The sequence below is a fragment of the Indicator indicator genome, chromosome 23 (genome assembly GCF_027791375.1).
Source record: "Indicator indicator isolate 239-I01 chromosome 23, UM_Iind_1.1, whole genome shotgun sequence".
Lineage (NCBI taxonomy): Eukaryota > Metazoa > Chordata > Aves > Piciformes > Indicatoridae > Indicator > Indicator indicator.
Genome location: NC_072032.1, coordinates 15,986,573 through 16,007,283, shown reverse-complemented (window position 1 = coordinate 16,007,283; position 20,711 = coordinate 15,986,573). Strand labels below are relative to the sequence as shown.

The window sequence follows — 20,711 nt, the reverse complement described above, 5'->3', positions numbered from 1 at the left end:
CACTTTTTAGTGGTTTTGTGTAGTGGTGTACATACATGCTGCACCTTGGGGTATTAGGGTTAGCATCACTGTCACTCCAGAAATCAGTACAGTGCTACAATAGCATCAGCCAAGAGACACAGGTTCAGTACTTATCATTGAGTACTTACTTTCTGGCAGCTCTCAATGAATTCATCTATGGTGACTACTCCATCTTTGTTTTTGTCCATTTTCTGTTCAGGAAGAATAAGAATGTATGTTTATCCTCCTGTGTATAACAAGTCCTTTCTATTGTTCATTTCAGTTACATATCAGCCTAGGAACACCAAGGCCAAATTACTGTAAAGACATAGTAAGTGATAGAGCAGAACAAGCTTAGGAAGCTTATTGCTGAAAAAGGAAGGTGTAACGATTAGATCTGAGAAAATTAGGATAGAACCACGCAGAAGAAAAAGGATTACAAAATTGGTAGGATATGCAAAAGTTTTGTAAGAATGAAAACCTTTCCATACCTCTTAAGAGAGTGATTTTTTTGGCTCTGATGTTACCCAACCCACCTGGAAAAATGTTTCCACATGTTGTCGAGGTGCATCCTCCTTGAGAACAGGATAGGTGCATTTCCCCATCATATCATATATTGCTTTCATGATATCAAGCATTTCCTGAGGAGAAAAAAAAAAATCTCTGTAATGTCTAGTGTGCTGTAGAGATTGCTTTAACTTGGGCACAGAAATGAGGTCTAGGATATACATTTTAGAATAATGTTTTGAGATTATGCCTGTTATATTATGACTGGACAGCTTCAAGAAGGTTCTGTATTTCTAGAAATTCTAGCATGTGAGTTCAGCTTTCATAGACAAACCTGTTAAATAGAAGCATATGCATGATTTTAATTTTAAATCACTCTGAATAGGTGCAAACTCGTGGATGGGGCTTTGAGTCTAGTGGAAGGTGTCCCTGGCTATGGCAGGGATGTTGGAGCTAGAGGGTCTCTAGGGGCTTTGAATTTTGTTAAAAGAGCAAAACCTGTAAGAGTAATTAAAAACTAAGTAATCAGCCAGCACGCTGAGAAATTATCCTGAATCTATCACCCTTTCTATAATAATCATGAAGTCTTTCTCTAAAAGTGTAGAATTCTAAGTGCAATATATATCTACTTACTTAAAGACCCAGATTTGAAAGAATCTCTCTTTTTAAGAAAAGACTCGTTTGATCCCCTTGTAATTAAAGTAGGTGTTGGACTCTTTGCAGAATAAAACATACAGGAAGCTTTTTATAGAAATTCAAGTAAAAATGTTTACAGGTGGATTCATAAAATGTGTAACAATCGTGGCCTGCATACTTAATTCTTTTTCCTCTCCCAATATCCTACTAAACTACTGCACTTCAGTGGCTGCAGGTGCAAATACACAGGCCTATGTTTAAGGCAAACATTTCTGAGCCTGAAGAATTCTGACCTTTTACAATTTCTGTTAAGATTTTCCCTTTTCACTTTTTATATATGCCTTTAAAATGAGAACATTACACTCACAGAATCACAGAATCACAGGGGATCCCAGGACAGTAGGGGTGGGAAGGGACCTTGGGAGGTCTTTGAGTCCAACCCTCCTGCCAGAGCAGGACCATAGAATCCAGCACAGGTCACACAGGAACACATTCAGATGGGTCTTGAAAGTCTCCAGAAAAGGAGACTCCAGAACCTCTCTGGGGAACCTTTTCCAGTGCTCTGTGACCTTTACAGTAAAGAAGTTTTACCTCATGTTGAGGTGGAAATCCCTGTGCTGTACATTACTTTTAGCAAGTCTTATTTCATGTTAACAGATCTAATGCAGCATGAAGCCATTCTTTGAAAGTGGATCTTAGCTACACAACATTCAGCTGTGATTACTGTAAAAAGTAGAGCTTACCTCTTTAGTTATATATCCATCCTTATTTATATCATACAAATTGAAAGCCCAGTTCAGTTTCTCCTGTACTGTCCCTCGCAGTAAAATTGAGAGACCCATAACGAAATCCTAAATAGACAAAAGGTCTTGGTCAGTTTTTTCACAAACACCCAGAAATCCAGAATAATCTATCCATCAGAAGCAGAGAAGTCTGGAATGGTGTGTTATTTCTAAATCTTTCACTTCAGAGTAAGTGATAAAGATTGTTAATTATTTAAATAAACAGCAATTTAGGCACTGTTTGCTACACTCATAATTAATAAGTAAATTGAGTAATTTTCTGTAAAATAAGCCATAACTTTCAGTTACTGGATTTATTCTCTGAAATGCCTCACATAAGCAGTTTCTGTTGAACTTAATAGCAGGCAAAAGTAATCCCCTTGGTTTAATGGTCCAAAAAAAAGGCTTAAGTGGGAGTTAGATTAAGCCAAGCACAGGAGACCGATTTGGGGAGAACATTCTACTAAGGAACATTAATTTCTTGTTAATTCTGTACCTTGTTGGAAGTGGTATATGTGTGGTTCTCAGACCTCTCAGACCTATCTGCTGCAGTCAACATTTAAAACTTTGCATGCTACAGTACACCTCAATACTTAAACCTTTGACTGGAAATAGGATGGGGAATAATATTTCTACATAATGCATGTGGGACCCACCAATTCTCTACTGCTGCCGAGCTATTCCACTGAAGTAAATCAGAAGACTTTTGAGATTATTTATATGTAGCATTTGATTACAGGTATTTCTTTCAAAAGTAATAAATACACCTTTATAGATTGGAGAAAACATCCAGTGGGATGTGTTATCACCTGTCTTCTGTATTTCCTAGCAAGTTAACTTTATTTAAATAATGGCTTTTCCTAACTGTCTCCCCCACCTTTTTCTATTTGATAAGCAAGTAAACCCATAAATCTGTGAAATTATCTCCACAACAGGCTGAGCAGAATATAGCTAAAGCTTATATTTAAATGTGCATTTCTACATCATTGACAAAGATATAGAGGAAGTCTTAGACGAACATTAAAGCCAAGACAATGAAAAATGTCTTATCAGCACCAGCAACGTACATGCATTGCCTTAAAACAGGAACATAGGGCAAGGCTGAGCTCAGGTCAGACACAAATTACAAAGGTCTGATGTGCCACAGTATACCCAGCAGAGTGAAGCATACACAGACTCATGGCCTCAGATGGTCTAAATAAGCACAGACGTCTCTTTTGACAGCTTCAGTATTTTTAGCCACTCAAATGGTGTGCTCTGGGTTTTCTTAGTCTGTTACAAGTCTCTGTCTTATTAGTGTATGTGCATACATGAAAAGGCTTTGCTCAGCTTGTCTTGTCTACATCTCAGTGACAAATTGAAGGTCACAAGGTTAAATCTCCAAACAGCCCTTTAACAATGTACTGTTAAGTATTAAAATGTTCAAGAAATTCAGAACAGATTTGATCACATTACAGCATTAGCAATTAACCTTTTAAATTTAGAACCATGTCTTCAAATCTTTTCTGTGTTGTTTTACATTCTTGATGGTTTTGCCTGAAGTCCTCTGCAAAGGTCTCCAATAGCTTTTATTGTATTTAAAAACTCTGCATTTATTTTTGAAATTTGGCAGCAGCAACATTTCAAACTCTTGTGCTTTTAAATACAATTGCTTTAAAGCCTTTCATTTGCAGAGCCTTCTGAAACTAACAGAGTGTGTGAGCAATCCTATTTTGGCTGAGTCATCCCCACAACAGAGTCCTCCTCACTTTCCAAAGGCAGGGAGGAAAATAAGGATTATTTTATGTAACTTGCATATAAATTGGATTGTCCTTTTAATGAACAGATTTATAAAAATGTTACATAGCATGGTCTGAGTTAGCATTTGGGGATGTACAACAATAATAATGTAAAACAACAATAATAAACAATAAATAATAAAGTAAAACAATAATAATGACTAATGTCTTTAAACAGCTTGGAAAACTTGAAACTTGAGTCACATAAGCTAAATTTTTCATGTAAAAAAGCCACCAAACTGGACTTAATTACAAGGAATGGCAAAATACTCAGTTGCAGAGAAAAAAAGTAGCAGCATCACTTACCTCAAAACTTACAGATCCATTGTGATCAGTGTCAAATGCATTAAACAGAAAATGTGCATAAGTTGTGGAATCTACAATTTAAAACAGTAAAAATAGTTCCTAGTGAGCACATCATACTTCATGCCATGAAAAAACACATAAAAAAATATACTTAACAAAATTTGATAGCAAGACTAAATTTTCAATTCAGTTGAAGCTTCTTGGTTTTGGCAGGCAGGAGGGATCAGTTTTAAATGCAAGGATGGGAGTAGTCACACTGTTAGAAACAGGAAATATGAAATTCTGGTCTAGAACGTCTTTACTCACTTTTATTCCCATTTCTGCTAATTACTGATATGTGAATGAATAGCAAAGAAGTCATGATATTGTAGTCTGAAACAATCTGTGCTAATGGGAATGCTACTTTATCAGCTAAATGACTGTCACAGGGGATCCATTTCATATAGAATAGAATAGAATCGAATCAAGAAGGTTGGAAGAGACCTCAAAGATCATCGAGTCCAACCTGTCACCCTAAACCTCATGACTATCTAAACCATGGCACCAAGTGCCACGTCCAATCCCCTCTTGAACACCTCCAGGGATGGTGACTCCACCACCTCCCTGGGCAGCCCATTCCAATGGCCAACCACTCTCTCTGTGAAGAACTTTCTCCTCACCTCCAGCCTAAACCTCCCCTGGTGCAGCTTGAGACTGTGTCCTCTTGTTCTGGTGCTGGTTGCCTGGGAGAAGAGACCAACCCCCTCCTGGCTACAGCCTCCCTTCAGGTAGTTGTAGACAGCAATGAGGTCTCCCCTGAGCCTTCTCTTCTCCAGGCTAAACAGTCCCAGCTCCCTCAGCCTCTCCTCATAGGGCTTGTGCTCAAGGCCTCTCCCCAGCCTCGTTGCCCTTCTCTGCACACGCTCCAGCAATTCAACATCTTTCCTAAACTGAGGGGCCCAGAACTGGACACAGTACTCAAGGTGTGGCCTAACCAGTGCTGTGTACAGGGGTACAATGACCTCCCTGCTCCTGCTGGCCACACTATGCCTGATGCAGGCCAGGATGCCATTGGCTCTCTTGGCCACCTGGGCACACTGCTGGCTCATGTTCAGGCACCTGTCAACCAGTACCCCCAGGTCCCTTTCTGCCTGGCTGCTCTCCAGCCACTCTGACCCCAGCCTGTAGCTCTGCATGGGGTTGTTGTGGCTGAAGTGCAGCACCTGGCACTTGGACTTGTTGAATGCCATCCTGTTGGACTCTGCCCATCTGTCCAGCCTGTCAAGGTCCCTCTGCAGAGCCCTTCTACCTTCTAACAGATCAACACCTGCTCCCAGCTTGGTGTCATCTGCAAATTTAGTGATGATGGACTCAATCCCCTCATCCAGATCATCAATAAAGATATTGAACAGGATGGGGCCCAGCACTGATCCCTGGGGAACACCACTAGTGACAGGCTGCCAGCTGGATGTGGCACCATTCACCACCACTCTCTGGGCTCGGCCCTCCAGCCAGTTCCTAACCCAGCGCAGAGTGCTGCTGTCCAAGCCACAGGCTGACAGCTTGGCCAGGAGTTTGCTGTGGGGGATGGTGTCAAAGGCCTTGCTGAAGTCCAGGTAGACTACATCCACAGCCTTTCCTACGTCCACCAGGCTGTCACCTGATCATAGAAGGAGATCAGGTTGGTGAGGCAGGACCTGCCCTTCCTAAATCCATGTTGGCAGGGCCTGATTCCTTGGCTATCCTTCAGGTATGCAGTGATTGCCCCCAAGACAATCTGCTCCATGATTTTCCCTGGCACTGAGGTCAGGCTGACAGGCCTGGAGTTCCCAGGTTCTTCTGTCCGTCCCTTCTTGTGGATGGGAGTCACATTGGCCAGTTTCCAGTCTTCTGGGACCTCTCCAGTGAGCCAGGACTGGTGGAAAATGATGGAGAGAGGCTTGGCCAGCTCATCTGCCAGCTCTTTCAGCACCCTAGGATGAATCCCATCAGGTCCCATGGACTTGTGAATATCCAAGTGACTCAACAAGTCTCGAACTAATTCCACATGGATTTCAGGAGTACAACACTGCTCCTTGACCCCATCAACCAGCTCAGGAGGCAATATGTTAGAAAAGAAAAATGTGTTCATTCATTCCCTCTACATGAGAGAAGCAGACACTACCATCTATGCATCTGGAATATCCTGCTTCCTCTGAAGCCAGGCCTGTTGAAGTTGAGCTTCTCATAAAGCTGCTGCTGCACTCAGCTCATGCTTACCCACAGGTGGGGTAAAATTCTGACCAGAGAACCAGATTCTGAAAGCTGGCTTGCTGCTTATTTCATATCACCATCATATGATGTGCTTAAAAACCTTTGTCAAAACTGGCTGTGCCTAACTGAAGTGGTCAATAAGGTGTGCTCTCTCTTCACCTATAAACAGTTCAGAGTGTTACAATAGGATAGATGATTATTTTTTATTATTGTTTTAAGTGTATTGAAGGGGTAGCAAATCACATAGAAAGAATTATTCTCACTAGCCAAAAGAATATAATATCTGAAACTATAATTGTTAGCCTGCTTTAAAAGCTTAGATACAGAAATAATCAGCAGGCAGGTCAACTCTTGTAGTCTTTTGTCCTTCCCTATTGAGTGTGCCTACTTGTTAAGGATCTCAGCAATGGTAATCCACACTGAATGCTGCTCTTTACCTTCCAGGCCTTTGTTCAAAATAAAACTAATTGAGAGACATTTTGTTTCCATCAATTATTTGTGGGTTTTTGTTTGTTGTGGGTTTGTTGCATTTTTTTTGTTAATGGAAGTGAAAAGAAAAGGCTATGAACAGTCCCAAGGAAACATGCAGATCTCAAGAGCTGTGGGAGAAGATGAAGAGGCAGGATTGAAGAGCTGTAGGAAAATATGAAGAGGGAGGACTGAACAGTAAAAGCAAGAGGAAGAAAAAAAGAAGAAAACAATTCAGATCAAAATAAAATCTGAGGTTCAAGGCAAAAAAAAAATGTTCATGTTACATTCATTGCACTAAAAGCTAATGAAGATAAAGAAATTAATAAAACCCCTGGAAACCCATTAATTGAACTTCAGGTTAGTCACAAATGCCCTCTAAGTAGAGAAGCCCTACAGAAGTCAAGGGAGTTTTGCCTGCAGTGCCTCCTACAGTTTTCATTCCTGCTGTGAAAGGTTTTGTGGAATAAAACAGAATGGGGAAAACTATGCAGACAGTTTAAAAAGAAAGAACCTGGTTTTTAAAGATGCCAAAACACAGGTAGTAACTTCATAACAGAAGACTGACTTCTTGTAGATAACATTGTATTTCGGTCAGAACTAGACACTTGAACATGTGCCCAGCCATGGAGGAAGTGCAGCATGAGTTCAGACAGAGCCTGAGACAGCAATCTTGTTCATTTAACAACAGGCTCTTCTGTCAGACTTGGGAACTAAGGAACATAACTGCAGTACTGGGTATGTCTGCCAAGGACTCACCTCCCTGTGGAAAGAACTGAGAGTAAATCTCTTTGAAGGTTTCTTCATTGACAACACCACTGGGACATTCCTGAAAAAAAAGTGAAAGACAAGAAATTAAAACCAGCCCATCTGACCCAGGCAGATCATATGTTCAAGAGACCATAAAGAACATGTGTGTGACTCTGAAAGGTTAATATGTCTGATTTTGCACTTCCAAACAAATATTAATGCATTAAGTGGCAGCTTTAAGTATCCTCCTAAAGAGTTCCCATGGGACAAAGCATGACTTTGTGCCACATTTCAATTTCAGCCTTGAGACCTGAGCGAGAGCCATAAGCCACAACCCCTCTGCTGCAGTGTATGGAGCTACCAGGGCTCCTGTGGGCCAGGGGTGGTGACTCGCACAGCTGACAGCAGCATTTGCACGTTATGGAAACCAACAGGATTGTATCTTATTCAAACCCTGCAGCTCCTCTTTATATCTCTTTCACATAAACTGAAATACGTAAGAAAGAATAAGGTGAAAGTGAATGCAAAGGGATTACAAAGAAAATGAAAGGAAGTGAGGGAGAGGAAAAAAGAGGATTAGAATGGTGACTTCTCAAAAAAATACTTATGTAAAGAGGTAAGAAAAGCAGAAGGAATACTGCATTGCTTACTAAGTCACACACAGACGTCAAAGATCTGACAGTTGACTTCTTGCCCTGAATTTGCCAGACTTAGCAGCTGACTTTGGACAGTGAACTTAATTCATTCTTGCCTTAATTCCTTCTTTAACACAGAGAGCAAAAAAAACCCTGGCAAGCTCTTCAGAAGGAAAGTATTTCTAGAAACAAAGCTAAATAAGAGAAGACAAATGAAGTGTTAAAGTTCATACACATATCTCTTGGTATGCTATTTGGACAGGTGGCTCAAACTCATGTGCTCCTAATCACAACTCGGGGAAAGAAAATAGCTTTAAATGAAGATGAAGAACAGTGTAACTTCTTTTATCAGTGTAGTAACAGCTTTTCCTGTGAGAGTAAATGCTACTAGATCAAATAAGCAACACTGAGATATTCATAGTTCTGACAGCTTCTGCTAAGAAACAAATACTGCAGTCTTGCTAATTGAGAGATGAATGCACCACCTGTACAATGCAGAACTGTAGACCTAGGGTTATTTTGATTTATGTCACTTATCCTCAGCCAAAATGAGCTCTTCACCATAACTAAGCTGTGCAAACACATAGTAAGAAACAATTCTGTTTGCTCAGAACAGACAAACAGAGGTCACAGTGACAGAAATAAAAAATGCCTTGTTCCTGGTCACAGAAGCTGTCACTGATGAGGAGACAGAACTTGAGCACAGGTTTCTGTGAGACCAGACAGATACTGACTGCTGGGTCACACTGCCTTGCAAACCAGAGCCTTTGGGGAATGGGAAGAATGGTGAAATGAATCCAGCATCTCTATATATGTAGTCAACATCATTTACCTCCAAGACTGCTCTTTCTTGAGTCATAAATCTGGCTTTCATGTGTTTATCAGGAGATTTCTCTAGTTCAGTGGAAGAGATTTAATATTGTCGTTGTTAAGTATGCCCCATGGCTTTATATCAAGTTATTGCTGACATCTTCCATTGTACCAACTATAAATAATACTATAATTAAAAAAATCTTTCCAACCTTTCTTTAAACTCTTATAAAAGAGAGGAAAATAATTAAATAGTTTGAAAGAAAAAGGTGAGGTTTATTTAAACCATTTCCTATATTCTTTTTCCTCCAGCTGTGTATCATTTATTTTGTTACAGAAAATTTCTGTTTGAGAGTCTTTTAAAATTGCATTAATGTTGTATTATATTTTCCTTCTGGAGAACAAAAAGGAGCAAAAATTAAAATTGAACTTTTTTCCTGAGTCCAGTGCTCCCTCCTTTAAAAAGAAAATAATATAAACCAACAGAAAGAAGAGACAGGGAATAAAAAATACATCTCTGCCTTTTGATGATCTCTTGTGCTTGCAGCTTTACTTCTGGGAAATTACCCCTCCAGTACAGGGTCATATGAACCATTCCAAAACCTGTAAATTATTTAAAAGCTTCAGCTGTCTTTTCTCATTTCTAAGAACACTGCAACAGGTGGATTCCTCTGTACTACCTAATCAACACTCCTTTTAGACAAGAGGCAAATTCCAAAAGGGGGCACACACACACACAAAAAAAAAAAAAAAAAGGAGAACTGGTGAAATGTAAGAAGGAGAATGAAGGAGAAACAAACTCAGAGCTCAGACTCTTGTCTGCATAGCAAGCAATTTTGTATGATGGATAAAACTGTATTAGGAGCTTTGACAATTTAAAATATATTTTAATTAGAGGCTTTAGCATTATAGGTTCTATTCCATGCTTTATCTGCTGTCGGGTTTTGTTCTTCATTTTACAGATATGTTCATGTCCACTGAGTTAATTATTGCTATCTGCAATTTTTAGCATTCACCTCTATTCTGACTGAAGTTCAGATTTTCCATAAGCACAAAACTTAATTGAAGAACACCCATTTCATTTTGAAACAGCATACATATACCTTAAAACCAATTCTACCAAAAATTCCACAAGTTAAGCCCCCAGTCCAGTTCCTCTTATCAGTAAGCTGCTGGGTCATTAAAAAACTATATCTCATGTTTAGATGACATAACTGGCTGAGAAGGGGTGGTACAATTTATATTGCATGAAGTGTAACGTTGCAAACTGAAAACAAAACCTGGAGTGGCATAAAAGCCAAAGAGCAACGACACCATGGCAATAGCAATTTCAGTGTCAAGCTTTCTGAAGCATATAACTTTCCTTCCTACAGCTACAAATCCACAACAGCTTGCTTCTAATCTCTCCTTTGAGTGATATGTTGCTTAATGTGATATCCCAGTTGGCCTTCAACACATGGCAGCCCTTCGTCTTCTTCCCAGACTTCCCAATCCCCTGGGTTTCTCCAGAGCTGCTCAGTTCTGCCTAAGGACGAATCTTGTTCCAGGTCCTTTCTGCACTCATCTCACTACAGTCTGCAGAGAGAGCTCTTCCCAGAGCCTATTCTCAGTTCCTCTGTCTGCTGCCTTACTCCTGTTCCTTTTCTCTTCACCTTTGCAATAGTCTAATAGGGTAACTACTATTTCATGTAGTCTTTCACAGTTCTTGAAAGAACAGGTCTCTCACCCCCTTGCTTTGAATCCTCACATCTAAAAATTTTTTCTTCCCTTTCTGAAGCTCTTTCACAGCTCAGTTTTAATCACACTTTCACCAAGTATTACCTCATTTGTCAGACATAACAGTCCAAGATCAAACCAAGAACACATCAGATAGATGCAAATTTCCAGTCAGACAGATCCAAAATCCCAGCTCACTTTTAAGCAATGGTAAATACTGTGAAAACCATGAAATAATCTATTTCTTAATATTCTTCTGCATTCTCCCTTTGTGTCAGGTTTTGCCCATGTTTTTTCTGTGACATAAGCCAGAGAAAGGACACAGAGAAAGAATCCTTTCTTGGAAAAAGAGCAGGTACAATTCAGGATTGCCAGCAGGAGTGAGTGTTACCAATAGCACCATGTTACATTGATATGGTAAATTCTCATGGCAAACAGGAAAACCCAGTGTTCTCTCAGCAACTGCAGTGCTTATGGACCATGAAAAAACAGTGATCTTAATTTGACAGCCAGAAGCAATATTGAGACATGACCTACTTGGACATTAAAGAAAACTACTTGAAGATGATATCAAGTGAGTACTTATGCTACTGATGAAAATAAGCTCTATTTTAACTAGGTGTTTTATTTAATTGCAAATAGTGGATAATGTCCTGATGTGGACTTGCACATTAGGAGAAGTTTATACACCAAATTTGTCTCAAAATCTCAGCATGCAGATGTAGAAAGAAGAGAATTCAAAGACTGCTGCACCTAATTCCTCTAGGGCCAGTGCAGGGATTGGCTTTTTACAGTTTTTTTCTGCCTTATAGCTTTGAAATTCACATAATATGCAGCTGACACATTATAAAATGATTTAGTTGTCTCTGCTGATCACTGAATGTACTTCAAGCAGAGCACAAAACCAACCCACGAGTTAATGCACTTCTAAACTTGTTTATATTTTATTTATACCTAATAAAACTGTTTGTATTTTATGAGCATACTGCTCGTGGCTGTGTGTACTGGCTTTTATTAGGCTGTGTGGTAAGAACTTGTCTGCACACCCACAGAGGAGCACAGAGACATTGGAGGCTGGGGAGCACTCAAATGCTCACAGGAGCCATAAGCCCATCGAAGGCTTAGCTCCACTAGCCCAGAGGAGTGCAGAGGCACCAAGGTAAGCAGGAATCTGGAGAGGAAAGGACACACTGAGAGTGGGTCTCTAAGGCCACTGGGGACCAAGAGAGTCCTGGCCAGCTTGGTGTGTGTGCAGCACCTGCAGGGGGTGTTGCTGGTAAGAGCCTCAAGGGCTCCTACGCCTGCAAGCCCATAGGCACCAACAGCTGCTAAGCTCAAGTTTGGACCAACCTTTGAGCTCTAAGCTGGGAAGAAATATTTGCAATTTACTGTAAGTTAGACAAACAAATCACTTTGTTACTTTGTAACTCATTTCTCTGTAGTAAATATACTACAATATACTCTGTAGTAAATACACCACCTATCCATCATAAATTCATCAGAAATAGATTTCATTGTCTATTTTGAAGTGAGTGAGTACTAGTGTGATTAACTTTACATGCTAAAAGTACTCTTAGGATACAGGGCTTACTCTTGATACTGTTTGGGTTTGTTTGGTTTTTTCCCAGTAAAAAAAAACCAAAACCAACCGAAACAACAAAAGAAAAAAAAGAACCAAAAAGCAGAGCACAGATCAATAGTGATCTTTGTGAAAGGGGCTGGATGGCATTGCTGGAGTTCAGATCACACTATTGGCCAAAGTAGGAGAAACCCTAAAAGTAGGGGGGAAAAAACCCACAGCAGCTAGTAAAAGTGGAATTATTATAGCCAAACTTCAAAGTAGATGATCCAAACAAAATGAGGTTTCTGGGGGAAAGAAGATTTTGATGCCATGAAAGGAAAAGCAAATGCAGACTGAAAAATATCTCGAAAGATATCCTCCTTAAAAGAGATGCCATGTACTAGCCTGTGAAGCAGCCTCATAAAGCTAATTCAGAGAAACCCTCTCTTGAAATGTTTGAAGTGTGGCTGAACAAAGCACAAGAAAATGTGAGCAGGGAGGCTAACCTGGGAATAGTTAGATAGTTGAAAAGATCTTTTGCCTTAATCATTAATATAGTGGTTTTTAAAAAATCACAGAAAAAAAACCCATACTTATGCTCTTTTATTTCTTTTGTTCTAAATAATGGTAGAAGAAGAAATAACAAAAGACATGGGGAGAGGAGTGCTCATGATTTCCTGGCATGGTTAGATCCCTCCAAGAGGGCAATGGAATCACAGAGATTGAGCTATAAGCAAAGTATTGCCCATTAGATGGTGGTAAAATCTCATGGGGTTGCTTCTATGAAATAAAAGACCAGACCCCATGTCTGTAATCTGTTAGAGACTTTCATTTCTCTGAAGAGCTTCTTTGAACTGGCTCCTTATGGACTGCTGTGTTGTCAGTATTTGGGCTCCTGCTTTTAACTAACTTTTTGGAACTAGATGAATGACAGAAACGTTTAGTTCCCTTTGTATAGATTTATCATTGAACACCTCAACATGTCAGATGGGAGCTTTGAGGAAGCCTTCAGGAAATCAGTGCAGGTATGAGATAATTGCAATGACTAGAGAAGAGATACCTGCCTTGGCTCTTTTGATCAGGCAGTTATATTATTTTCCTGTCTCTGTGTTCCTCGAGCTTTGCTGTTTGACTACTATAAAAGGCAGGTTTTCAACCGACTGGGAGGATGATTGGCAAGTCAGTGTCTCACAAAGAATGAAAATGGGGTTTATCCTATCTTTACACCTACCACTTTGAGGTCTGGCCTGGCCTATGATATAATGCAGCACATCCAGACCTTACCTGTCTTCCTCTGGCAAGCTGCTGAAGGAGCTGCTGGTAATTACCGACAGATGTGCGAAGATGGGAAGGGCAGCAGAGGCAGGCTGAAGTGGAAGTGATGGGTAAGAGAAAGTTTTGAACACAGGAGCATTGGATGCCTGGTCATCAGCAGTGGCCACCACACAGGTTCAAAGGAAAAGTTTGTTCTGGGGATGATTTGTGCAGATGAAACCACAAAAGCAAGGCTTCATCACATTTCAGACTAAAGACACGCTCAGCAGAAATACGAAAATGCCTTTTCTTGCCTTCTGCTATAGAGGGAAGCCCTCTTCAGCTTTATAACCTTTTATACTGGTTCAGCAGTTGGGCTGCCAGCTACTCTAGCCAACAAACATAGTTGCCTTCTATGTGCTCCTTATTAATAGAATGTCAGTTAATTTTCTCAAAGAGAAAATAATTCCTCAAATAACCCAGAAACATAATTTTTACTCAAATAAATTTTCATGTTCCCTTAAGTGATTTAAATATTTTGCTAACTTTTCTAACATTTTAAACTTATATTCTGTATTTATTTATTTAATTAATGAATGATTAATGTTGTAGTGGTAAACACAAAACTTTCAAGCTAGTATGGATCTAGGCATACCAGAGATCTAAATCAGGGAATTTTTGGTTGTTGTTTGAGCATAATTCATACACCATAATTATGCTATGTCTATTTAAAGTAGAACACATAAAGGGTATAGGACAAAGTGTACTTAAAATGCAGTTATAGCTGGAAGAATTTAATACACCTTTTTTTCCTTCTAAAAGCTTCCTGAAGTAAAATGAAGATTAATTAGTACATCAGTGAAGCCTTTCCTACTTTGTAGGAGAGTTGAGAGTCCCAGTACATTAATATGTGTAAGACATATGAAGATAATCAGTAAGTAGGAATTTTAAAAGCTCAAAGTACAAGGTGGTGTGGAGCTTTTTCATTTTTATTTATTACACTGCTTGAAATTACTCTTATGAAAGTTTTAATTTTAAGGACAATATTAATATTCTTTCCACCTCTGGGATGTTAACCCCATGGTGTACAACAATGCACATTGTAGATAAGAATGTTTATAATGACCTATTTCTAGCTTGATGGATTTTCAGTCGTTTTCTCTAATGAATAACCTGCGTTCAATTCAATTACAGTGAAAACTGCTGTGGTGTTTTTTTTTTTTTTTTAATTTCAATTACCACTTCTACTTTTTTGTGTTCTCAGAAAAGGGATAGCTTTTAATTTAACCTCCTGCCTGAATTCGTTCTTGGGGTTTTTTATCTAATTTGTTTTCTTATCTTAGTTTTCTCAGAAGTGGACTGTAAAAAAGGTTTTCAGTGCTTTTCTTTATTGAAACAGCTATTGCTTTACATTAAAAAAAAAAAAACTTCTCTGCAATCATATAACCAAAGAGTGATGAATGATGAAATATGTTGACCAAAGTTGTATCTTAGATTAGATTTATTCAAGAACTTGAAGAGGGATGATTTTTTTCCTAAAAGAGCTTGCTACTGTTTACAGCTAATGCAGAATTAATGCAGAATTAAGCCATACATAGATCAGAACATAAAAGAACATGCTCCAGTCAGCTATACTTGAACACACTTGTGAGCCTTGAGAGCTAGTAACAGAGGTGAAGAAATACTTGTCTCAGTTTTGGTAGGAGCTGTATGGGATGAAAGACATACAGAGTTAACAAGTTTTTAAAGCAGGATCTAGAACACAGAAGGCACCCCCAAATAGAGTGCACTAATTACTGGGTCTAAAGGGATATCCTTCCTTTCTATCTGCCCTCCCTGAGCCAGTACAATAAAATGACATCAGCTTAAAGGCCCACAGAGGCAACACCTCATGTTGCATTACCACTGCTGCCACAGAAGCTGTAGCCTCATTTTCTAGCTCAGTAACAACAGCACACCTTTATAGGAACACTGTGGAAGCCAGTGGGCCTGCTAGAATCACTCTGCATTGCCATCCATTGGTGAAATGCATGTGAAAGCTCATTTCAAGCCTTGTCCCATCAGGTAAAACACAAGATTTCTTGCTTCTATTTAGCCTCCTGTAGAAGAGCTATGATAATGCTCCCCAACGGCACAGTGAAGATGTACAAGATGTTGAGCTTCCTGCTAATGAACAAAAGGCTCTTCCCACCCCCTCCATGCTGTGGTGGTTTCAGAGGCAAACAAGCAGAAGTAATAGAACTGGCTCACATCCAGCATGTGTGGCTTCACACAGTAAATAACAATCAACACTTTGGCTGCTTCCACCATGCAGCAGGCAAGGTGCCAGAAACACTTTTAATCAGTACTGTTCCTTGTTTAGCTATGCCCACAGACCAGAGTAATTTTTACTTTCCTGTTATTAGAACTGATAGAAAACAATAGTAAACAACAGAACTAAAGCCCCAAACTTAAAAGCTCACCCCAAAGCTTGACGTACCAAACCTTATGGAGAAGTCCCTGGCATCTGAAAGGTGCTTGCTGTTTGTGCCCTTATTTGCCACACCAGGAGGGCATTTTACAATCCTGACTTCACAAATGGGCAGGAGCTACAATCAAACTCAATGGAGCAGAGCCCATGCCTCAGGTACACACAAGTGCAGGTAATAGGAAACACTTTGGTAAAGACCAGGTTCTCAGCCTCCTGGGAGGAGCTGCATTTAGGTGAGCACTGCTTCTGTGACCCACCTCTCACACATTCCTGGGTGAGTGTTTTTCATCAAGCCCCTTCAATTTCACTGAGTTTCTAGGGGAGAGGAGGGGGAAGAGCTCCTTGCTGGCAAGCGCTGGTCACTCAGGTGCACTCCCTTTGACCTGCTCAAGTGATTCACATGAGCAGAATGAAGGACATCGTACCAGCCCTAACAGCAATTGTTGACTATAGGTCAATTCTCTACTTTAAAACCATGGAAGCCTTTATTTTGTTATTCTTTCTTGAGGGAGTTAGAGTTTAGAAGCTTGGAAGGTGCTCCAGTTTTCCCTAGAAGCTACTTGTACCCTTAAAGAGAGGAAACTGTATTAGAGAATCAGACAGATGAAAAAAAGTTCTCTCTCCTACAGGGTAGGCCAAAGAAAGAGATTTCATTTCTCATAGTTGCATCATTCGTTATGGAGACTCATTGAGGTCCAAATGGCTGGGCATAAAAACTTCTTGCAAGATATGCTTGCTTTTACAACACATAAAATTTGTCTTTGTTCCATAACTTCTGAGAACAGAATAAGAAAATAAGGCTGCCACAACTTGGGCCCTGTTGCAGGGGATGGTACTTCATCTCTGGCTCAGTGAAGCAGATGCTACATGACTTATTTATTTTCAACGCTCCTGGAAGTGCAGGGGATTTTTTTTTTTTTTTTAAACTAGATTCATTGTGGTTATTTGATGGAGTCTGAGGAATGGTGAGAGACTCAAATCGGGAGAATTGTACTACTTAAGAGATAAGAAACAGAAAAACCCCAATTAATTCCTTTGCATTAGCTTCTAGACTGTTCATAGACTGCTCAGTGTTGAGACAGTCACATAAATTGAAAAGGGATGGGCTTCCATCTTAGGATGCTAATTAGTTCTTCATTGAGAAATGAAGCAGAAAACTTCTTCAAGTACCCTGAGATTTCTCAAAAGATTCTGCTCCCAGGAACCCTAAATGCAGAAAGCAATGATCACATGAAGAAAGGTTTCTCCTTTGCAGACCAAAACCTGCAACCTCCAGTTTCATGTCCTTTGCTGAACTGAGAACTCCAAAGAGCCCGGGCACATTCCAGCTGAATGGCAGGAGTACCTTGATTGAGGTGCACACTTTTCATGGCTTATTAATATAATAGAAAATGCTAAAAAATAATAAAATTCTGGAGCAACCAAAAAATGGATCAGGTGTTTCCAGGCCAGGGCAACAGGGACAAGCACTAGCTTACCTACTGGTAACAAAATAATAACTAGAATACATTTTTGTATTGCCTCATGGGAATATCTTCCTCTGGGACGGGACTAGAAGTTTGCAGAGCCAATTACCACTAAGTTACAGCTGTCTGGCAGAGTGAAAGAACTCAATGTTCTGTTCAATCACAGGTAATGTGGTGGGGGACAAATCACCCAAACAAAATGTAATTGTTAAGTTTCTATCTACAGCTTTGGAAGCCTTAAGCAGGCATCCTTATAGTGAAGAACACATGAAGAGGGTCAAAAAATCTTCATGACATTTGGGCTTGTTCCATTAAAATCAATGAAATTTTGCACCTGACTTGAAGAGAAGCAGGATTTTTAGGCTAGAAGAGTAACAATATGAATTCAAGAGCTAAAAGTTACAAGCATCTAGAACTGGTGAATCTATAGAGATAGTTAAAAACTGATAACCAAACTTTCCATTATTGGCTGGTGTCAACTTGAAACTGATCTTGCATCTGCTTTCATATTAAAGTTCTCTCTTGTTTCATGTTGTGTCACTATTCTTTCTCATCCCTCTCTAGCGGAAGGAAACAAACATTACCTGCTTTAAATCTTTTCTAACAGTAACAAATCACCCACTGTGCTCTGATTTTTACATGGACTCAGTATTTAGGACATGGAGAAGACTGACAAAATGTTTATGACCTAAAAACTTGGGAAAAAGGTGAAAAAAGAACGTGAAAAGAAGTAGGTTATTCAGCAAGACAATGTGGAAGTTGCTGAACCTGGATTTCTGGCCTGTTGATCCAGCCAGTTGATTAGCCTGTACAATACTCTTCCCACCCACCCACACCTAGTGCTTAGTGCTGGTACTAGCAATCACAAGCACAACCTTGTGTCTGCTGCTCTGCTACCTAGGATGGTGCATGCCAGATAGAGTGCTAGAGACAAACACTGCCATGTCCAGCTATCCAGGGGTTACTTATGAAAATATTCTTCACATTTCTTTTTGTGAGCCCATGGTGAGGTGAGTCACAGTGTCACAGATGCATAAATGGAGCAGGTAAATAATTGTTAGACATACCACACAGAGTGGCTCCCAGAGCAGTGCTACTTTCAGGCATAAGGTTACTCTTATTTCCACTTGATGGATATGGAGCTTGGCCTTGGGGGGTAACAGTCTCACTCAAACATACTGCTCACAGAGCACACATTTCCCTCTTCATGCTGAGGAATTTGGTGTTCATTTTTCTCTCCTGTAAGGATGAACTTTGCTATCTCCAGTTGCTGGGAAAGTTCAGTTTCCCACAACTACCAGCCCCCCTACTGGTGCTCCCCACTTTGTTCCCAGGGCACAGTCGAGGAGGCTTTGATCAAAGGCTGAGAAGCAATCTCTCAGATAGCCAAGGACACTCTAAAAGGTTTTGGTTGTCAGACCAGAGACATTAAATTAGGCAGTTGTCAATGCAGAGCCCATGCAGGCAGTGGAGCACTAGTATAATGGTCTCTTGCAACCCAGAAGGCTTTTTAATGTGATAGTTAAGGCTTTTAAAGGTGTGAGGCAGTTAATAAGCCAGCCAGAGAGCCAAAAGGCTAGAGTCTTTAGACTTCTAGTTTCATGCTGTGTTTACTGAATCATGCTGGCTTCTAAGTTATTTGCTTCTATTTCTTCTGCGACACTCGCTGTACCTAAGGTCCTTGAAGTGTATTTCACACTGGAATTTATTGGGTTGAATACATTCCCTTACTTGGAAGTTAACATGAGAATCATTCTCATAAGGGGAGTGAAGAGCAGCTGTGCAAATGTCCAGCTGCTCTACAGAATATGGGCTCTGCTAGATACTGGATTTTATACCTCTCACTCAAAGGTAAATGCAGGTTGGCTCAAGACTTGCAACACATTTCGATGACACAAAGATTTGACCTTGAAACTTTGCCACTTGTGCTTTGTTGCTTTATTTGGAGATTTACAAGCCTTTATTTTTTTAGCACAGATGTAAAGCTAAAGGCATTTCTAATTAGAAATTCATTCTATTGAAGTCAAGAAGAGATTTTTGATGGGTTCTCTGCTTTCTGATGAAACCTACACATTGCTGATTTTGTTGAAATTGATCAGGAATTAAAAAAAAATTATAAAGATCCAAAAGTACTTGGAAATTCCTGGGATCCAGAACATATCCCTGAGTCCAGCACAAATAAGATTTTCTCTATACCGTTTTGAAGTAGTCAGGACCCAAGCTGTCAAACTGCACCATCCAGAAGTATCACTAGAAGATATATTTATTCCCTTTCCTCTCATTTTGCAGTCTTAGGATGTCCACCTGAAAATATGTATGCCCACTTTGTGTCCTGAATTGCAGTGTAAGAGGGAGACAACTTAGTACAGGATTTAAAGCAGAAATGTAATGTTTTATGTAAGAAAAAAAAAATCTTTAAAAGTAATAAAGCTGGTAGCAGGAAACCCGAGCAGAGGGTTTCTTTTTGAACACAGTTTTCTCAACTGATGAATTGGCTCAGTACAACATCTTATGCTAAACTGAGTGTTACAATGTGCAGTGTTCATTGTACTTACAGTTAGTATTCATCTCACCTCACGAAGAAAAAGGGACCAGTGAGAAAAAGGAAAGTGTCTACTCACTAGATTTTTAAATAACATCACTGGTGGTGCATTGCACCAAACTTGACTTCTCTAAGGTTTATGATTACCCAAGAAACCCATATCCAACAATTCACAAGACTCAAGTGCCAAGCTTTGCAATACTTAGTCCAGATGCAGCCAAAAAAAAGTAACTGCACTGAACAGTAGCCAAAGAAGATATTTGGCTGCTCATATTCTAGTTCATAAACATTTATATTCCTCATATATCTCATAGTGATGCCCATGAAAGCTCTGTGGAAGAAAACAGCCCTACCAGCAGATGAGTTAGAGTGAGCAGCTGGAGAGCAGAGCAGAAGGTACATACTGTACACCCAGTGTCAGCCTGGCATCACTGAGGGCACATCTTACCACAAGCCCTGTTGGGACCATACCAGAGCACAGGACAGAGCACTGGCAGTTTCAAACAGGACAGACTGGTAAACATACAAAGCAACACAATTCCACCAAAATATAACGTTGACTTTTTTAGAGCAAAGAATTTTAGAGGTATTTGGTATTTTGCACTACTATTGATACTTAGTGCTTAAACTCCCACTCTGGCATGTTGCTTAATTAGGGATTTGGCATCTACATTTTCCAGAGACAATTCAGAAGTAAGCAATCACTGACACCAAACCAGTCCTCGGCATGCTAGATGACAGTTTTTCCCTAGTGAACATGACATGAACTACCTCCACGAACAGCAGTAAGTCATGAGA

General features: G+C 39.9%; 1 protein-coding gene across 4 annotated transcripts in view; it reads right to left on the bottom strand.

The window, feature by feature from the left end:
* The window catches only part of KCNIP4 (potassium voltage-gated channel interacting protein 4), a 213,815-nt gene that overhangs the window by 1,145 nt on the left and 191,959 nt on the right, over window positions 1-20,711 (bottom strand). For 3 of the 4 annotated variants that reach the window (XM_054391396.1, XM_054391394.1, XM_054391395.1), the window contains 5 exons: window positions 7,469-7,538; window positions 4,010-4,080; window positions 1,887-1,994; window positions 537-641; window positions 150-212 (listed from right to left, as the gene is read on the bottom strand). In XM_054391396.1, coding sequence (XP_054247371.1) covers window positions 150-212; window positions 537-641; window positions 1,887-1,994; window positions 4,010-4,080; window positions 7,469-7,538 — 417 coding nt within the window. Of the gene's footprint in view, window positions 1-149; window positions 213-536; window positions 642-1,886; window positions 1,995-4,009; window positions 4,081-7,468; window positions 7,580-20,711 lie in introns of all 4 variants that reach the window. The other variant, XM_054391397.1, reaches the window with a different exon arrangement.